We start from the raw sequence: 16,123 nt of genomic DNA, 5'->3' as shown, positions 1-16,123 counted from the left end.
TTTACATCTTGCACTCATTGGAAACATTTGCAAGAGTACTAATAGTAAAAGGAACATAATTCATACTGCATTAAAAGAGAATGCTGATTGGTAAAGGTGTTGCCTTGAGTTTGAAAGTTAGCCTCTAACGCTCATCATAAAAAACCCATCTGATTCACTAATGCCCTTCAATAAATGAAATCTGCCATCTTTATCTGGTCTGGTCTGGCCTACATGTGACTCCAAACCCACAAAATGTGGTTGATTTTTAACTACCTACTGCCCTTGAAATGGCCTGGCTAGACACTCATTTCAAGGGCAGTTAGGAATCAGAAACAAATGCTGATATTGCCAATGATGCCCACATCACTGATTAGGAGAAACTGTATTAAACAAATATGTTTGATTCTAGAAAATGCTGGATAATCTCAGCAGGTCTGATAGCATCTGTGGAGAGAGAGAATAGAGTCAACATTTCAAGTCTGGATGGCGCTTCATCAGATCCTGTTAGACCTGCTGAGATTGTCGGCATTTTCTGTTTCAGATTCCAGCATCTGCATATATTGCTTTTATCTGTGTTTGACTCTAGTCTGTTCCAAATTAGCTGATTTGGAATAGATTCACCTTTGGTGTGTTGTAGAGAAAAAAAATCAGTGAACATTCTTGTTCTCCTGATCATCACCCATATATCTGCTGGAAGGCGTACATATGGACATTGCAAAGATAACATCAGTCACAGCTTTGCTACTTGCAAAGTTGAACAATCCATCAGAACACTTGGTCTGAATTTAAAACACAGCAAATATGGTGCACAGGGGAGCTGCACCCACAGAATCAGACTTCAGCATTAGTTAATAACCTTTAGAAGTTAACTAAAGGAAAATAAAATTGTTGGAATACAACAAGATGGTAATGCACCAGCTCTCTAGCAAGGAAGTGGTCAACCACGTCATGGAAATACCATCCAAATTTAACTAGGTAAACAAAAAGAAAATTAGAAAACCTATTTGTTGCAATTCAGACAATATACTTCCACAGGTTAGGCTGAACAGAAAGGTGTTTTATTCAAATTTGGCTGTTACAATACCATAAAATCTGGAGGTGTCGAAAACAAAATTGGTGTTTTAAGTGAATACAAAAATCAGTAATTTGCAGCTTCAGTGAAAACTGCATGAATATGCTGGAAAAAAGCAGCTTCCACACAATGATTCAATGATGATATACAATTGCGTACTGAGCAATATAAACAATGAAGGTTCCAGCTTGATAGCTACCTATAAGTGGCTAATTACAATTAACTTGTCTCTTGGGTTATTGGATAGGGAACCTGAACTGTTGAGCTTAGCTCCTACTGTGGATAGATCATCCTTCCACTCAGGTCCTTCAAGAGTGGCCAGTTGAGATACTAGACTGTGGCTGATAACCTAGCAGTGAGGCAATGAGGCTGAAAACAGTTGAGGAAAATTATCATATTTTTGTTTTTAAATACAGAACTTTAATAGTCCTGACACAACCTTCTCTCCCCAATAACTTGTAGCAGCTTACGTGAAAGTTTTGAACATTATTTCCATCGACATAAGTTACACAAGATAATTTACATTCTTGTTATGCCATAGAAGTAATAGATGACCCCACTTAAATAGAGCCTGACAAGATATTATTACTTTCAATTCCCAAGGAAGGTAAACTTCTCGTACAGCATTTATTGTCGGGTTTTATGTCTGTTCCTCCTTTGGTGTCTATCTTCCTCTTTATGTCGATCTTCATTTCTTTGTCGTTTATGATCTCTTTCCCTGCTTCTGTGACGTTCTCTATTTCGCTCACGTTTTTCTCTTTCCTCACCTCTCTCCTCTCTTTCTCTTCGTCTTTCCCAGTCACGACCTCTCTCCCACTGCCGGCTATCCCTTGGTAGCTCTCTGGAACTTGACCTATCCAGTTTGTCTGCTTGCCCCTCTGTGTACAGTTCTGCTTTCAGTGCTGGGAGACTGATAGGTTTCCTAAATGGACGATCTCGGCCACCAAACCGTAGTTGACCTGATTCCTTTTTACCACCTAATCCCCCTCCAAGTCTCCGTGGGACCCAACCTTTCAAAGTGCGCTCCAATTCAAAATCCACAAATATTTCATTCTGGTCCACTACTAATTTATTGCTGTCCCGATGTGCCTTCAATAATGAGCGCTCATCCTTGTATTCAATGAAGCCATAACATTTGGAAAAGCCAGTGACAATGTCGCGCACGAGTCTCAGTCTACGAATGTCCCCGAATCTGGAAAAAGTGTCTTTTAGCTTCTCCTCAGATGTCTGAGGATTTAACCTGGCAACAAAGAGTGTCAGGTGGGGGTCTCCTAACACTCCCTTGTTTGGTCTATACTTGGCCGCAATTGCCCTGGAGACAGCTCGGTCATGGGGCTCCTCATCCGTGCCATCAATGCTTCCGGCTTTTAGTGGGTTGTACTGCTTCGCAATCGGAGTCCAAAGCTCATTCATTGTCCTGAAACACAAACAAATCTTGAATTGAACCTTAATTCCTTTGCAACAAATTTAACACTATCACTAGTACCACACTCAATCACTCCTCTAATCACAGGCTAGGTCCCAGAAATTGCCCAAACAAATACAGCAATCAGCATCAGTGCAGGAATATTCACAGGATACTGTATTAATACAGCAATCACACATCTGAATAATGAACCTGGAACCAAGCATGGCTTAAGAATTACAGCTCAGACTAATCTTTGTCTCATGACACCAACACACATTCTAGCCAGGTGGTCACTGCAATAGCCATTAAGCAGGAATAATGGCCATTTTTTTATCCTCTGTCACCCGAGGACAATAATTAACATTTAAAACTGGACCAAAGATCAAACCTGAGACATCCTTGCCCTCAGCAATTCAGTATCCCACAAACTATTAGGACCAGGTTTTTCACTGGTTGCTATGCTTGGAAGGATACTGATTGTTTTGAGTTCACTGTGCTGTTGCATCCATTATTGGCTATGAGAATGCACAAACTGTTATAACTTACACAGCTTAACATGCATACAACATTGCGTGAGGAAACATACAAGACAGACTAACAATGGAGTCAGATACTTAACAATTTATTGTGGTCCTCTAATCACAACTTCCATACTTTTATCTTAATTTTCTCATTTTTAGTATATTTATTTTTAACTTTATTATTTTCTCTTTTATTTGTGATTTCAAATTGACCTTCAGTCACTCAAGCCACCACAGCTGAATTTGTCAATATTAATGCCTGGCATTAGATGGCACTACCACTCAACTGATAGCAATCATCATGGCCTTATCCAGTTCCAAAATATTGCAGGCTTCAAAATCTGACAGTAAAATGTTCGTATATATTCAACTAAAACTACAGAAAAATAATTCTCAAAGATGTAGTGGTACCTCATTTCGAATGTTCAATGATGCAATGTTTCCTGATGACACTAAGATAGCTAGAAAAGTAAGTTGTCAAGAGGAAATAAATAATCTTCAAATGGATATGGATAGATTAAGTCTGTACACAAAAATCTGGTGGGAAAATGTGAACTTGTCCATTTTGGCAGGCAGAGTAGAAAAGCAGAATATTTATCAATGACAAGAGATTGCGGAACTCTTTTTACAAAGTTCTTGACAGTGGATGATGGTTACTAGCTAGACCAGCACTAATTGCTCTTGAGAAAGTGGAGGTGAGCTCCATTCTTGAATCACTGCATCCATGTCACGTCAGGGCATCCACATTACTTATACAAAGGAAGTTCCAGTGGTCTGACCCATTAACACTGAAGGAATGGCAATATAGTTCAAAGTCAGGATGATATATGGCTTAAAGAAAAATTTGCAAATGGTAGTGTTTGCACATATTTGCTGACCTCGTCCGAGGAAGTGGAAGAGGTCGCAGATTTTGAAGGTGCTGTTGAAGGAGCTTTGATCAGTTGTTGCAGTGCATCTTGTAGACGTCGTGCATTGATGGTGGAGGGACTGAATGTTTACAATGATGGTTGTCGAACCAGCCACAGAGTAATACAAAGGGTATTCGGATACGTGAATCACAAGGTTAGTATGCAGATACAGCAAGTGATTAGGAAGGCAAGTGGAATGCTGATGTTTACTGCAAGGAGAATAGAATATCAAAGGAAGGTATACTGCAGTCAAATAGGGTCTCGACAAGCAGCACAGTGATTAGCACTGCTGTCTCATAGTGCCAGGGACCCAGGTTCAATTCCGGCCTCAGGTCACTTTGTGTGGAATTTGCATGTTCTCCCTGTGTTTGCGTGGGTTTCCTCTGGGTGCTCCAGTTTCCTTCCACAGTCCAAAGGTGTGCAAATTAGGTTGACTAGCTATGCTGAATTGACCCTTAGTGTCAGAGGGATTAGCAAAATAAATGTATAGGGTTACGGGAATAGGACCTGAGTGAGATTGTGGTCGGTACAGGTTTGTTGGGCTGAATGAACTCCTTCTGCACTGTAAGGATTCTATGATTCTATGAAGACCACATCTGGAGTACTGCGGACAGTTTTGGTCTGCTTACCAGGATATAACTGCATTAATTATAATTGCTGAGAAATTTCACTTGACTCATTTCTGGATTTGTCTTATGAAGAAAGGCCACTGGTGACTTTATGGAAACATGCAAGATCACAGGGGAACTTGACAGGGTGGATACTAGTAGGATATTTTCTATTATGGGGGAAACTTACAAGGAAAAACTGAAGCGGGAGAATCCAAAGAAAATCATGCAATATTGGTCTGAGGAATCGGATGATTTCCCACGGGGCTGCTTGGAGTCAGTTGACTGGTCAGTATTTAAAAACTCTGCTACCAGCCTGAACAAGTACGCCAATACAGTAACTGACTTCATTAGTAAGTGTGTAGAAGACTGTGTGCCAAAGAAGCAAATCCATGTGTTCCCAACCAGAAACCATGGATGAACAGAGATATCCACTGCTTGCTGAAGTCTAGGTCTGAGTCATTCAAGTCAGGCGACACTGACCTAGACAAGAAAGCCAGATACAATCTAACGAGCTTTATCAAAGATGCCAAGAGATAGTACCAGGCAAAGCTAGACTCCCAGTCTAGCCACACAGACCCCCGCTGACTATGGCAAGGTCTGCAAGCCATAACAGGCTGGAAGATGAAGACAGGTAAAATCGCCAGCTCCAACACACCCCTCCCTGATGAGCTCAATGCATTCTACGTCCATTTTGAGCAAGAGGTCAGCGAGAGCATGCCCTCCACCCTGGAAGCCTTGGTTGAACCTGTATCAGAGATCATCGTTGCAGATGTCAGAGCAGCTTTCTCGAAAGTCAATCCACGGAAAGCGATGGCCCAGTTGGGGTACCTGGATGATCACTCAGATCCAGCACATGGGGGTATTCACATACATCTTCAATCTCTCTTTACAACAATCTGAGATCCCTATCGGCTTCAAGCGTGCCTTAATGACTATCATCCAGTGACTCTGATATCTATTATTGTGAAGTGCTTTAAAAGGCTAGTCATGGCATGAATCCATTCCAGCCTCCCAGACTGCCTGTGTCCACTAGAGTTTGCTCACCATCACAACAGGTCCGCAGCAGATGCCATTTCCCTGGCCCTGCACTCAATCCTGGAACACCTAGATAACAAAGATACCCATGTCATATTCTTATTTATGGACTATAGCCTTCAACACCATTATTCCTATGAAACTCATCTCCAAACTCCGTGACCTGGGAGTCAACTCCTCCCTCTGCGACTGGATCCTGAACTTCCTAACCCACAGATCACAATCAGTAAGGATAGGCAACAACATTTTCTCCATGATCATCCTCAAAACCGGTGCCCCACAAGGCTGTGTTCTCAGTCCCCTACTATACTCCCTGTACACCTATGACAGTATGGCTAAATTTGCCTCCAACTCGATTTTCAAGTTTGCTGATGACACCACCGTTATGGGTCGGATCTCAAACAATGATGGGACAGAATATAGGAAAGCGATAGAGAATCTGGTGAATTGGTGCAGCAACAATAATCTGTCCCTCAATGTCAACAAACCAAAGGAGACTGACATTAACTTCAGGAAGCGTAGAGAAGAACATGAACCTGTCTACATCAACAGGAATGAAGTAGAAAGGGTCGAGAGTTTCAAGTTTTTAGTGGTCCAGATCACCAACAACCTGTCCTGGTGTTCCCCCCCCCCGCCCCCCCCCCCCGCCGCCGCCGCCCCCCCCCCCGCCCCCCCCCCCGCCGCCGCCGCCCCCCCCCCCCCCCCCGCCGCCGCCGCCCCCCCCCCCCCCCCCCCCGCCGCCCCCCCCCCCCCCCCCCACCACGCCGACACTGTAGTTAAGAAAGCCCACCAATACCTTTACTTTCTGAGAAGACTAAGGAAATTTGGCATGTCAGCTATGATTCTCACCAACTTTTACAAATGCACCATATAAAGCATTCTTTCTGGTTGTATCACAGCTTGGTATGGCTCCTACTCTGCCCAATACCACCAGGAACTACAAAAAGTCATGATGTAGCCCAATCCATCACACAAACCAGCCTCCCATCCACTGACTCTGCATACACTTTCCACTGCCTCAGCAAAGCAGCCAGCATATTTAAGGACCCCATGCACCCTAGACCTCTCTTCCACTTTCTTCCGTCAGGAAAAAGATACCAAAATCTGAGGTCAAGTACCAATCGACTCAAGAACAGCTTCTTCCCTGCTGCCATCAGACTTTTGAATGGACCACCCTACAATAAGTTGATCTTTCTCTACATCCTAGCTATTATTGTGACACTACATTCTACAAATTTCCTTCGTCTTCTGAGAAAGTAGAGGCATTGGTGGGCTTTCTTAACTACAGTGTCGGTATGGGGGTTTAAAAGTTTATTAGTCACAAGTAAGATTAACATTAACATTGCAATGAAGTTACTGTGAAATTCCCCTATTCGCCTGTTTGGGTCCATGAACCTCATCAGCAAATCTTTCAAACCGTGGGAGGAAACTGGAGCACGTGGAGGAAACCCATGCAGACACAGGGAGAACGTGCAAACTCCACACAGACAGTGACCCAACTGGAAATCAAACTCAGGTCACTGGTAATGTGAGGCGGCAATGCTAACCACTGTGTCACCCTAGACATTTATTTCAAGTTTCACATTGATTTAAATTTCACCATCTGCTGTGGTGGGATTTGAACCCGGATCCCCGGGTTTTAAGATTACTAGTCCAGCGAAAATACCACTACGCCCCCACCTCCTCGACAATGATCTCAGCAGACTAAGCCACAAGGTCAGGCACTATTCCTGCTCTGATCGCGGGGTCAAAGCCGGTTGCTGCGAAGAGGGGAAGGAGAAGCTGTGGCTGAAAAGGTTTCCCTCTGTCCAAAGTCAGACACTATGGGTGGCCAGGGGTGTGAGCTCCCAGCGCCAGAAGTGGAAGAAATCCCACAGTAAAACCCGACTCACTGCCGCTCAGAACAAATAAGATGGATCAGACAGAGAGAGCGAGAAAGAGAGAGACCGACTTGCCATTCAACACTTCATTCATGAATTAATTATCGCTGTTTCTTTAAGGTTAAATCCAGTCTAGATTGCCGATGCCCCTGAATTTCGGCTGTTTCCGGTCCTTCAGTTTAATGTTCCGGTGCGCTGAACTTCCGGGCGGCCGCGGATGAGAGTTCCGGGTTTCTGTTCCATCTCTCTTGTCCTGGGAACTGGCGGTGAAGGGAGGATGGCTTGTGAGTTCAGTGGCTTGTCCCAGGAAGAAATTCTGATCCCTTTACTGATCTCAATTTTTTTTTAATTGCCAGATTCCTAATAAAACTTAAACTGACCCTAGCTAATTTCTTGTAAACTCAGATCATAGAATCCCTACAGCGCAGAAGGAGGAGGCCATTCAGCCCATCGGATCTGCACCATCCACAATCTCACCAGTAATCCCCCTGACATAAAGGAGCAATTTAGCCTGGCCAATCAACTAACCCTCACATTTTTGGACTATGGGAGGAAACTGGAGCACCCAAAAGAAACCCATGCAGACACTGGGAGAATGTGCAAATTCCACACAGACAGTGACCCGAAGTCAGAATTGAACCTGGTCCCTGGCGCTGTGATGCAGCAGTGCCACAGTGCCACTATTGTGTTTGTATTTTCTGAGCAAATGTCAATCTGTCAAAAATTTACATTTTTAACATTTAAAATTTTGCAAGTGAGTTTTCAAATAAAACTTGACAGTAAGCCATTAAGATACTATTCAGGCAAATGACTAAATAGTTGCTCAAAGACATAGGTGTTATAGAGTGGCTTTAAAAATGAAAGGGGAAATCTTATGTTGCAGTGGGTAGTGTCCCTGCCTTTAAGCCAAAATCTCTGGGTTGAAACCCCTGTTTAAATGACATGATGACCATGGAAGATGGAACACAATTGATATCAACTTGTAAGTTCTTCCAACACACCTATGGCAAGCAGTTAAATTGGGCTCGACTCTATGCTTGATTCAGAGCAATGACCCTCAAGCAATAGGGCTGCTGCGCTAGAGAGAAAAACAAGCTAGAGAAAATAGACATAAGTATCTGGGTGGTCAAGTATGTCTAGATGCAGGAATTGTCTAAGTCTAAAGAAATTAAGAGGGATGAAGTATTTCCAGAGTTAAAAGTAAGGCATTTGAAAGCATATTTGCTGGAGGCCAGACTGGGAGAAGAAACCCAAGCTCACCAGGGTGATTCCCCGATGGGTTTCCCAGGTTATATGACCCTTAATACACAGATTGATCCTTAAAAGGACAATCACCACACAATGCTGCTGGTGACATTGTAACTATCCATTGGAGGAGATGTGCTGGAAATCAATGGGAATGGAGGTGGGCCAGGGACAAAAATACTGGCACCGTTTGACATATCTATTTCTTGTGCCAACAAATTTCACCATGGGGGGGAGGGAGGGTCCAAGTTATTGCTGATCCACTAATGATGCCTATTAAGATTGTTAAGGAGCTCATTGAGAGCTCATTGAAGGGCAAGTTCAGACATTGACTTGGGGCACATGGGTTGCACACACTGTCCAAGGCAGAGCAGCTGAATGGAAGTTGATATGGAAAGAGCTAGTCATGACTCCGCCAAAGACAATGAAAGAGTGAATGGCACACAGAGGGACAGCCATTAGACACAACTGCTATCAGCTCAGCACAATTTGCATAGCATGATCAGCAATTGCACGGAGATTGTCAGCACCCTCATGGCATCGTGGGAGCATATGAGGTGAGAGTAAAGGCTCCCAAACACAATTTGGGAAACCACCTGAGCACAAGGAAGGCAACAACTGGCAATGGGAGCATGACTCTCAGATTTTGGGTTCAATGACAGAGTATTAGGCAACAATAGGAGTAAAGAAGAGGAAAAAGGGGTTCATGGAGGCTCTTTGCATATGATCTATAATTAATGGCAGATCTTGACAGGACTAGCAGGCAGTGCCACAGGACCCATGACATTCAAGCCAGACAGTCACAGATCTGTGAGGCAGAGGCCTTGAATCCATTGCATAGCAGCCCTTGTTCCTGAATGTGGACCTGAAGGTCCTCCTCAAGTTGTTTAGAGAGAGGAGGGAGGTCCTTTTTGTTGCTGAAGGTCTCACTCATTGCAGCATTGGTTGCCATGCTTTGCCAGTAGCTGTCAAGGTCAAAACTTTTTACTTCCGGCTCCTTTCAGGGATGAGCTGTGGATCCTGATAGCATTTTGCAAACAGAAGCACGCCACTTCATCTCACAGGTTACTGATGCTGTTTTTGAGAGAGGTGGACAATAAACTGAATTCCAGATGGATAGGCCTCCAGAGGCATAAATGCAGTGGATCTCAGCTTCATTGCAGAATGGAGATGGCTGACAATCAGAAGGAATGTGGTGTGGACTCTCATACATTCTGACATCTTGCCCTCTAATTATCATCTTCATCATAGATATACCTTGCCTTGCTCCAATTCCTCTTGTTCTGCCACCTAGGTGATATCCATGGCTTCTTCCATGTTGCGATTCGAACATGAGTCCCGAGAGCATTGCCCTGGGTCTCTGAATTACTAGTCCAGTTACAGTACCACTGCACCACCACCTCTCCTCTTCTCCTCCATTCTGGGCCCAGCTATCCCAGTTATTATGTCGCCACATTTCATTCAGGGAAAAAGAAAGATAAGGTACTGATGTCCTGTATGGACAATGACAGTGTTCCCTATTCAATAAAAGCTGAATGAATCAATGGTTACAGGTCCTCAGCAGCAGGACAGCTCCGAGACATTCTGAGGCATCAGTCACTGAATTTCTCCTAAGTTAAGGAGTAGCTTGTATTGTGAGGTTCCTCAGCGGTGTGTCTGCTAGAAGGTGAGTACAGTAAGAAGTCTCACAACACCAGGTTAAAGTCCACCAGGTTTATTTGGTAACATAGACCACAAGTTTTCAGAGTGCTGTTCCTTCATCAGGTGAGTGGGAGTTCTGTAAAGGCATCTCCACATCAGAAGGTGAGTAACCAGAGGCCTGTCTTGAGGGTGGGAGATTGCATTCACCTTAACAAAGTGTTTGAGGTCAATAAATCATTTCCTACATGAATCTAGTTTTCACGCATCACACTCTTGCTGACAGTCTTCCGCCTCCACCTACAGTTGCTTAGTATAAATGGCTATCTTCTGCCTGCTACTCTCCAGGAAAAGGACCTCCCTCCTCTCCCTAAACAACTTGAGGAGGACCCTCAGATCTGCATCCATAAAAAGAGCTGCCCTGCACTGGATTCAAGGCCTCTGCCTCCCATGAGATATTCTATGAACTTGCAACTGAAGGTGAAGCAATGAAATGGAGACCCCTGTGGTCTGTTTGAATCTGATGCTTGAACACCCCTGACGTTGTTCCCGTCCCTGCAATCTTAATTGGCTTCCAAACCCACAGACAGATAAGGTGCATCCTATGTCAACATTGGGGTTGATGACTGTTTCCCCTGTCTTCCATTTCCTGTCCCCAGAAGGAAAACCCGGTCTTTGGTCTAGACTATTCCATAGAAAAGTGGTCACTTGAATGAGGTAATGAAGTGCACTGCCACTTCTGGAATTGCAATTCCTCAAGAAGTAAAATCCTTCAGCAAAGCAGAGGAGAAAAATTGGATGGGGAATGGGAGACATTAAAAAAAGTAGATAATAAATAAATGCAGTTGTATTATATTGATGGTGTGATTAATTACATTTAACAAAACAAACTCGTTTGCTGAGGAAATCCACTATTCAATAATAATGGACATTACATTATTTGTTTAATGGATTTTCTTGGCTCATTTCCTGAGTTCTGAATATTGCTTTCAATCCTCATTCCAAAGGAGAAACAACAAAGGTCAAGCAGCTTTCAGGAAGTGAGAACAATGTCCTTTTAGGGACATGATATCATAAAGATTACCTTCTACAAAGTATGAACATTAACAATATCTATAATAAATAGCTTAATCTTAACTTTAAATATTTAATGTAAATATATCAACAGTTTTTAGCATTTTTTAAAATCAATTTTGCTGGATTTTCACTTTAACAAAAGAGTGAATTTAAATCAGATCAGATTTTATAAATACTTGTGGTGGACTTCCTCAAACTATCCACAGGAGACTCAGGGACATGTTACATTTTTTTGTTCATGATTCAAGCATGAAAGATACTACCCCAGAGAAACCTCCAAAGCAGCACTCTCCTCTAATACAACTCTCAGCTCTAATACAGCTCTCACAGGGAGAGAACTCTTATACAACAGTCTCCACTGAGTCACAGATACACACAGTTTAATCAGTACTCAGCACATTGTTTTAATTTCTAATCTTTATTGTTAGACCTTCCAAAGCAAAAGCAGGACTGTTTCTCCACCTAGCTAGTGAATATCTGTTCTGGAGTAAATAACCAAGGCCTTGCTGGAGTGTTCTGACTGATCTCAGATCCTTGGGGTGTGTAACGTTCACTTGGGATATTAGCATTTGATTAGCATCTGCTCTTTACTTGGCATGGTGGCACAGTGGTTAGCAATGCTAACAGCACCAGGTGCCTGGGTTTGATTCCTGTCTGGGTCACTGCCTGTGTGGAGTCTGCTCGTTCTCCCCATGTCTGCATGGGTTTCCTCTGGGTGCTTTGGTTTCCTCCCACAGTCTGAAAGACATACTGGTTAGGTACATTGGCTAAGCTAAATTCTCCCTCAGTATACCCAAATAGGCCGTGGAATGTGGTGGCTAGAGGAATTTCACAGTAACTTAATTGCAGTGATACTGTAAGCCTACTTGTGACACTACTAAATAAACTTTAAAACTCTAACCCTCCTTTTACTAAATCTATTCAGGTATCCTAACAATTGATGCTGTGTGATGGGTATTGTTCACAATCATCATAGATTCAAAGAATTAGTTGGAAAGGAAGTTAAAACACATTTAATTTGAAATTCTGTGAGTTTCCATTTAAAAGAAATTTGAACTATGCTAGACACCATGTAATACAATCTGCACATATATACTTGCACAGTAATATCGCAAGACAAACACAATATTTAAATAATTACTAGTCATTCCAGGAGCTCAATCTCATCCAAGCTCCCTGTGTTCACCAGCCTAACCAATGAGTATCAATAGATATTTAGAATCATAGAATCCCTACAGTGCAGAAGGCCATTCAGCCCATCAAGTCTGCACCAACCACAATCCCACCCAGCCCCTATCCCCATAACTGCACATATTTACTTTGCTAGTCCCCCTGATGATAAGTGGTAATTTAGTACGGCCAGTCAACCTAACCCACACTCTTTGGACTGTGGATGGAAACCAGAGCACCTGGAAGAAACCCACGCAGAGACAGGGACAATGTGCAAACTCCATACTGAAAATGACCCAAGCCGGGAATTAACCCCAGGTCCTTGGCACTGTGAGGCAGCAGTGCTAACCACTGTGCCACTGTGCTACCCATTTAATTGTAGGAGTCTCAAGCAGGCGTTGCTCACCTAGACACATTCCACTGATGAGTCTATTATGAATTACTAAACAATGGAATGGAAATAGGGGAGAAGGTAGAATCATAGAATCCCTACAGTGCAAAAAGATGTCATTCAGCCCATTGAGTCTACACTGACAACAATCCCATGTGGGCCTTAGCTCTGTGGCCCCATATATTTATCCTCCTGGTCTCCCTGGCACTAAGGATTAATTTGACATGACCAATCAACCTAATTCACACATCTTTGGAATGTGGGAGGAAATCTGACACGCTGATAGATTAGAAAAAACATGTTGAGATAGCAAGGTAGTAATAATAGATAACTTATCATTCAGGGTTAGATGGGGCTAAAAATAAAATTAATAGAGAAAAATTTCTACAATTATATCCAGAATTGGTTTCCAGATCAACAGTCTAAGAATGTAGGGAGACCAGAGGAGATATTTTATTTCACATATAGATTACTACCAAAAACAGTGGAGGAAGCAGAATCCATTGCAATGTTTAACTGGGCAGTGGATAAAAGATAAATTTAAATGGGTATGCAGAATGATTTATATTATTTGCCACAGATAGTTATGCTTTCAGCCTCAGGAGCCCACAGCTGTACCATGCTGTCAACAGTCTTCATGTTGAATGAAAAACTGATTTTTTTCTTGAGTTTACTTCGATCTGTGCAAGATAGCCTGCCCTGAGTGCACATAAATACTGGGAGTAGACTTCTGGGTACAAAAGCCAGTTCTTATCTCCAATGTTCAAACAGTGGAAACGGTATTTACAAAGAACAAAGAACAACATAGCACAGGAAACAGGCCCTTCGGCCCTACAAGCCCGCGCCGCCATTTTAACATTCAGTGAGTGCCTCATTCCAATCCTTCTTCTACCTATGACTTTTGCCTACGCCTCTTGGACTCCACAATAAAGGTGTGCAAATTTAGAGAATTATATGTGCGCCAGATTAAGGGAAGTCTAATTTAGGGACAATTTGTTAACACCAATCAGCCTAAAAGCACGTTTTTGGGGTGTGGGAGGCTTTAGAGGCTGTTCCCCACTTTGTAAAGTGAATGGACACCTAGCCTCTCATTGCAATTTATTATAACTTTGCAACTGGCAAGAAGATGGCAATGCATGCACCCTCTGCTGACTTTCCACTATACTTATCCCAAGCCTGCTGATGCACTGTGTGTATGTGTGTGTGTGTGATTGTGTGTGTGTGTGTGTGTGGTGGGGTATGGGATGTTCTATTGAAATAGTGATGCAACCAGAATCCAGTTTAGCTTTGTAAATTAAAAACATAAATATTTGAAGAAGCAAAAATGTATAGAGTGCTGTGAAAGGGTATATTTGAAATAAGCAGAAATAACCAGCATGGGCATCAAAGACTGAATGGCCTCCTTCTTATTGAAAAATTCTATGATACTGTGTCCCCTACTGTCCACAATTGCAATCACTGTCTCAGCTCACAAGTGAAGAATAGTGTCTTGTGTCTACTTAAGAGTTGCACTTGCCCCTGAAACTAAACACCCAAAACATTCAAAACCTTTGGGAGAGATGAGGATAAAGTGAGAGAAAAAAGTTTTTAAAAACTTCCCCAATTTATAAAACGAGTACATAAATTGTAACATATTAGCATATATGTCACTGAAAGTTCAGTACAATATATTATTATACAAAATGAATGAGCATTGCTTGTAATAATGAAAGGTTTAATTATCTGTGTTGAATGAATGATGCCTCTGTCCCAAATATTATGAATGAACAATACTTAATGACACAGGATCATTTTTGTTCAGTCACTGTTACAGTACAAATCATATTACATATATAATTTAAATATGTTACACCCTTTTGTGCTTTCTTTGTAAGCTGTCATGCATTTGTTTTAATATATGTAATTCAGTCCCTTACTGTTATATCTCCAATGGAAAAAATGGTTTATATTCAGGTGAGAAACTTGATAAGATTATAACATGTAATAAATAATACCATATGCAATCATTTAATGAGTTCGATGAGTCATGATCTTAAGTGATTGTCTCCTCACAGGGTAAAAATATAATCTAAGTTCATTGAAATTCTGAGAAAACTGCCAGATAATGCATAATAAATTAATGTTCGCTAATTGTGCAATATTATGTGAACAGAATTATTCTGCATTAATAATACTTCATTTACAATGGTATTAGTGCTGAATAAATGAGCCAAATGAATATTGTCTTGTCAGCAATAGGAAACTCATAGTTGGCTTTTCTCACTCCAAGATTGATTATTTTCTGTCAGTCTCTGTATGTCACATGGAAAATTAACACCACTACTCATTGTACATGTTTATGGTAAACTGGAAAAACTATCATCATATTTTACAAATCAAATTAAGAAATCTACACATGCAGAGTAGATTGCAGATGTGGAGTGCTTGCTCTCTGCTCAAAGGGACTCATTCCAAAGAACCGAGGCATAACGTGGTAAGGTCCAAATGTTAATTATTTCTAAATATCCAGACTGAAGTTTGACGAATTAAAACACACATCTCAATAGGATAATTGATTAAATCTTTGTTAGGTAATGGCATCAAAAGTATGAAGCCATAAATGGAGGTAGGTTCAGATTAACCATGATCTAATTGGATAGTGGAGGAAATTCAATGCGTTGAATGGCTGACTCTAATTCCTTTGTTGTAAAACCACAGCAAAATTGTTTGTTTGGCTTGCATGGTAATGTGGAGTTATGAGTTGAGTTAGGGTCCCTTAGTGAGTCGGGCAGGTTGGTCAATTAAAAAAAACTATCCTGTTCTAATAACCCCATCATGGCAAATCTATCTAACGTATACATCTTTAGACGCTAAGAGGAGACTTAGAATGGCCAATCCACCTAGCCTGCATATCTTTGGACTGTGGGAGGAACCCAGAGGAAACCCACGCAGACACTGGGACAACATGTAAACTTCACACAATCAGACACCCAAGGCCGGAATTAAACCTGGGCCTCTAGTGCTGTGAGGAGCAGCAGTAACCACTGTGTCACCACCATGCCACCCTCGAAATTGATGTCAAGGAAGATTATTATTAGTCAGTCACTAAACAGCAGTTCTGAGTCCTTGTTGAGTGGACAACAGGATTGGGAAACCACACCTTAAAATGTATGAATACATCATCTTCCTGACCATGGAATGGACAC

At 42.0% G+C, this 16,123-nt stretch overlaps 1 protein-coding gene across 5 annotated transcripts in view; it reads right to left on the bottom strand.

Annotated features, from left to right (window-relative positions):
• Positions 1 to 1,018: 1,018 nt before the first annotated feature.
• The window catches only part of snrnp35 (small nuclear ribonucleoprotein 35 (U11/U12)), a 92,011-nt gene continuing 76,906 nt past the window's right edge, over positions 1,019 to 16,123 (bottom strand). Inside the window, exons 1-2 of one of the 5 annotated variants that reach the window (XM_080187494.1) lie at positions 7,218 to 7,589; positions 1,019 to 2,471 (exon numbers count right to left, since the gene is read on the bottom strand). In XM_080187494.1, the coding sequence (XP_080043620.1) occupies positions 1,682 to 2,467 (786 nt within the window). In that variant the 5' untranslated portion in view covers positions 2,468 to 2,471; positions 7,218 to 7,589 and the 3' untranslated portion in view covers positions 1,019 to 1,681. The other 4 variants (XM_080187493.1, XM_080187490.1, XM_080187492.1 and 1 more) reach the window with 4 other exon arrangements.

The sequence above is a fragment of the Carcharhinus amblyrhynchos genome, chromosome 4 (genome assembly GCF_965287045.1).
Source record: "Carcharhinus amblyrhynchos chromosome 4, sCarAmb.v2.hapA, whole genome shotgun sequence".
Classification (NCBI taxonomy): Eukaryota; Metazoa; Chordata; class Chondrichthyes; order Carcharhiniformes; family Carcharhinidae; genus Carcharhinus; species Carcharhinus amblyrhynchos.
This window is presented reverse-complemented; position numbering and strand designations above follow the sequence as displayed.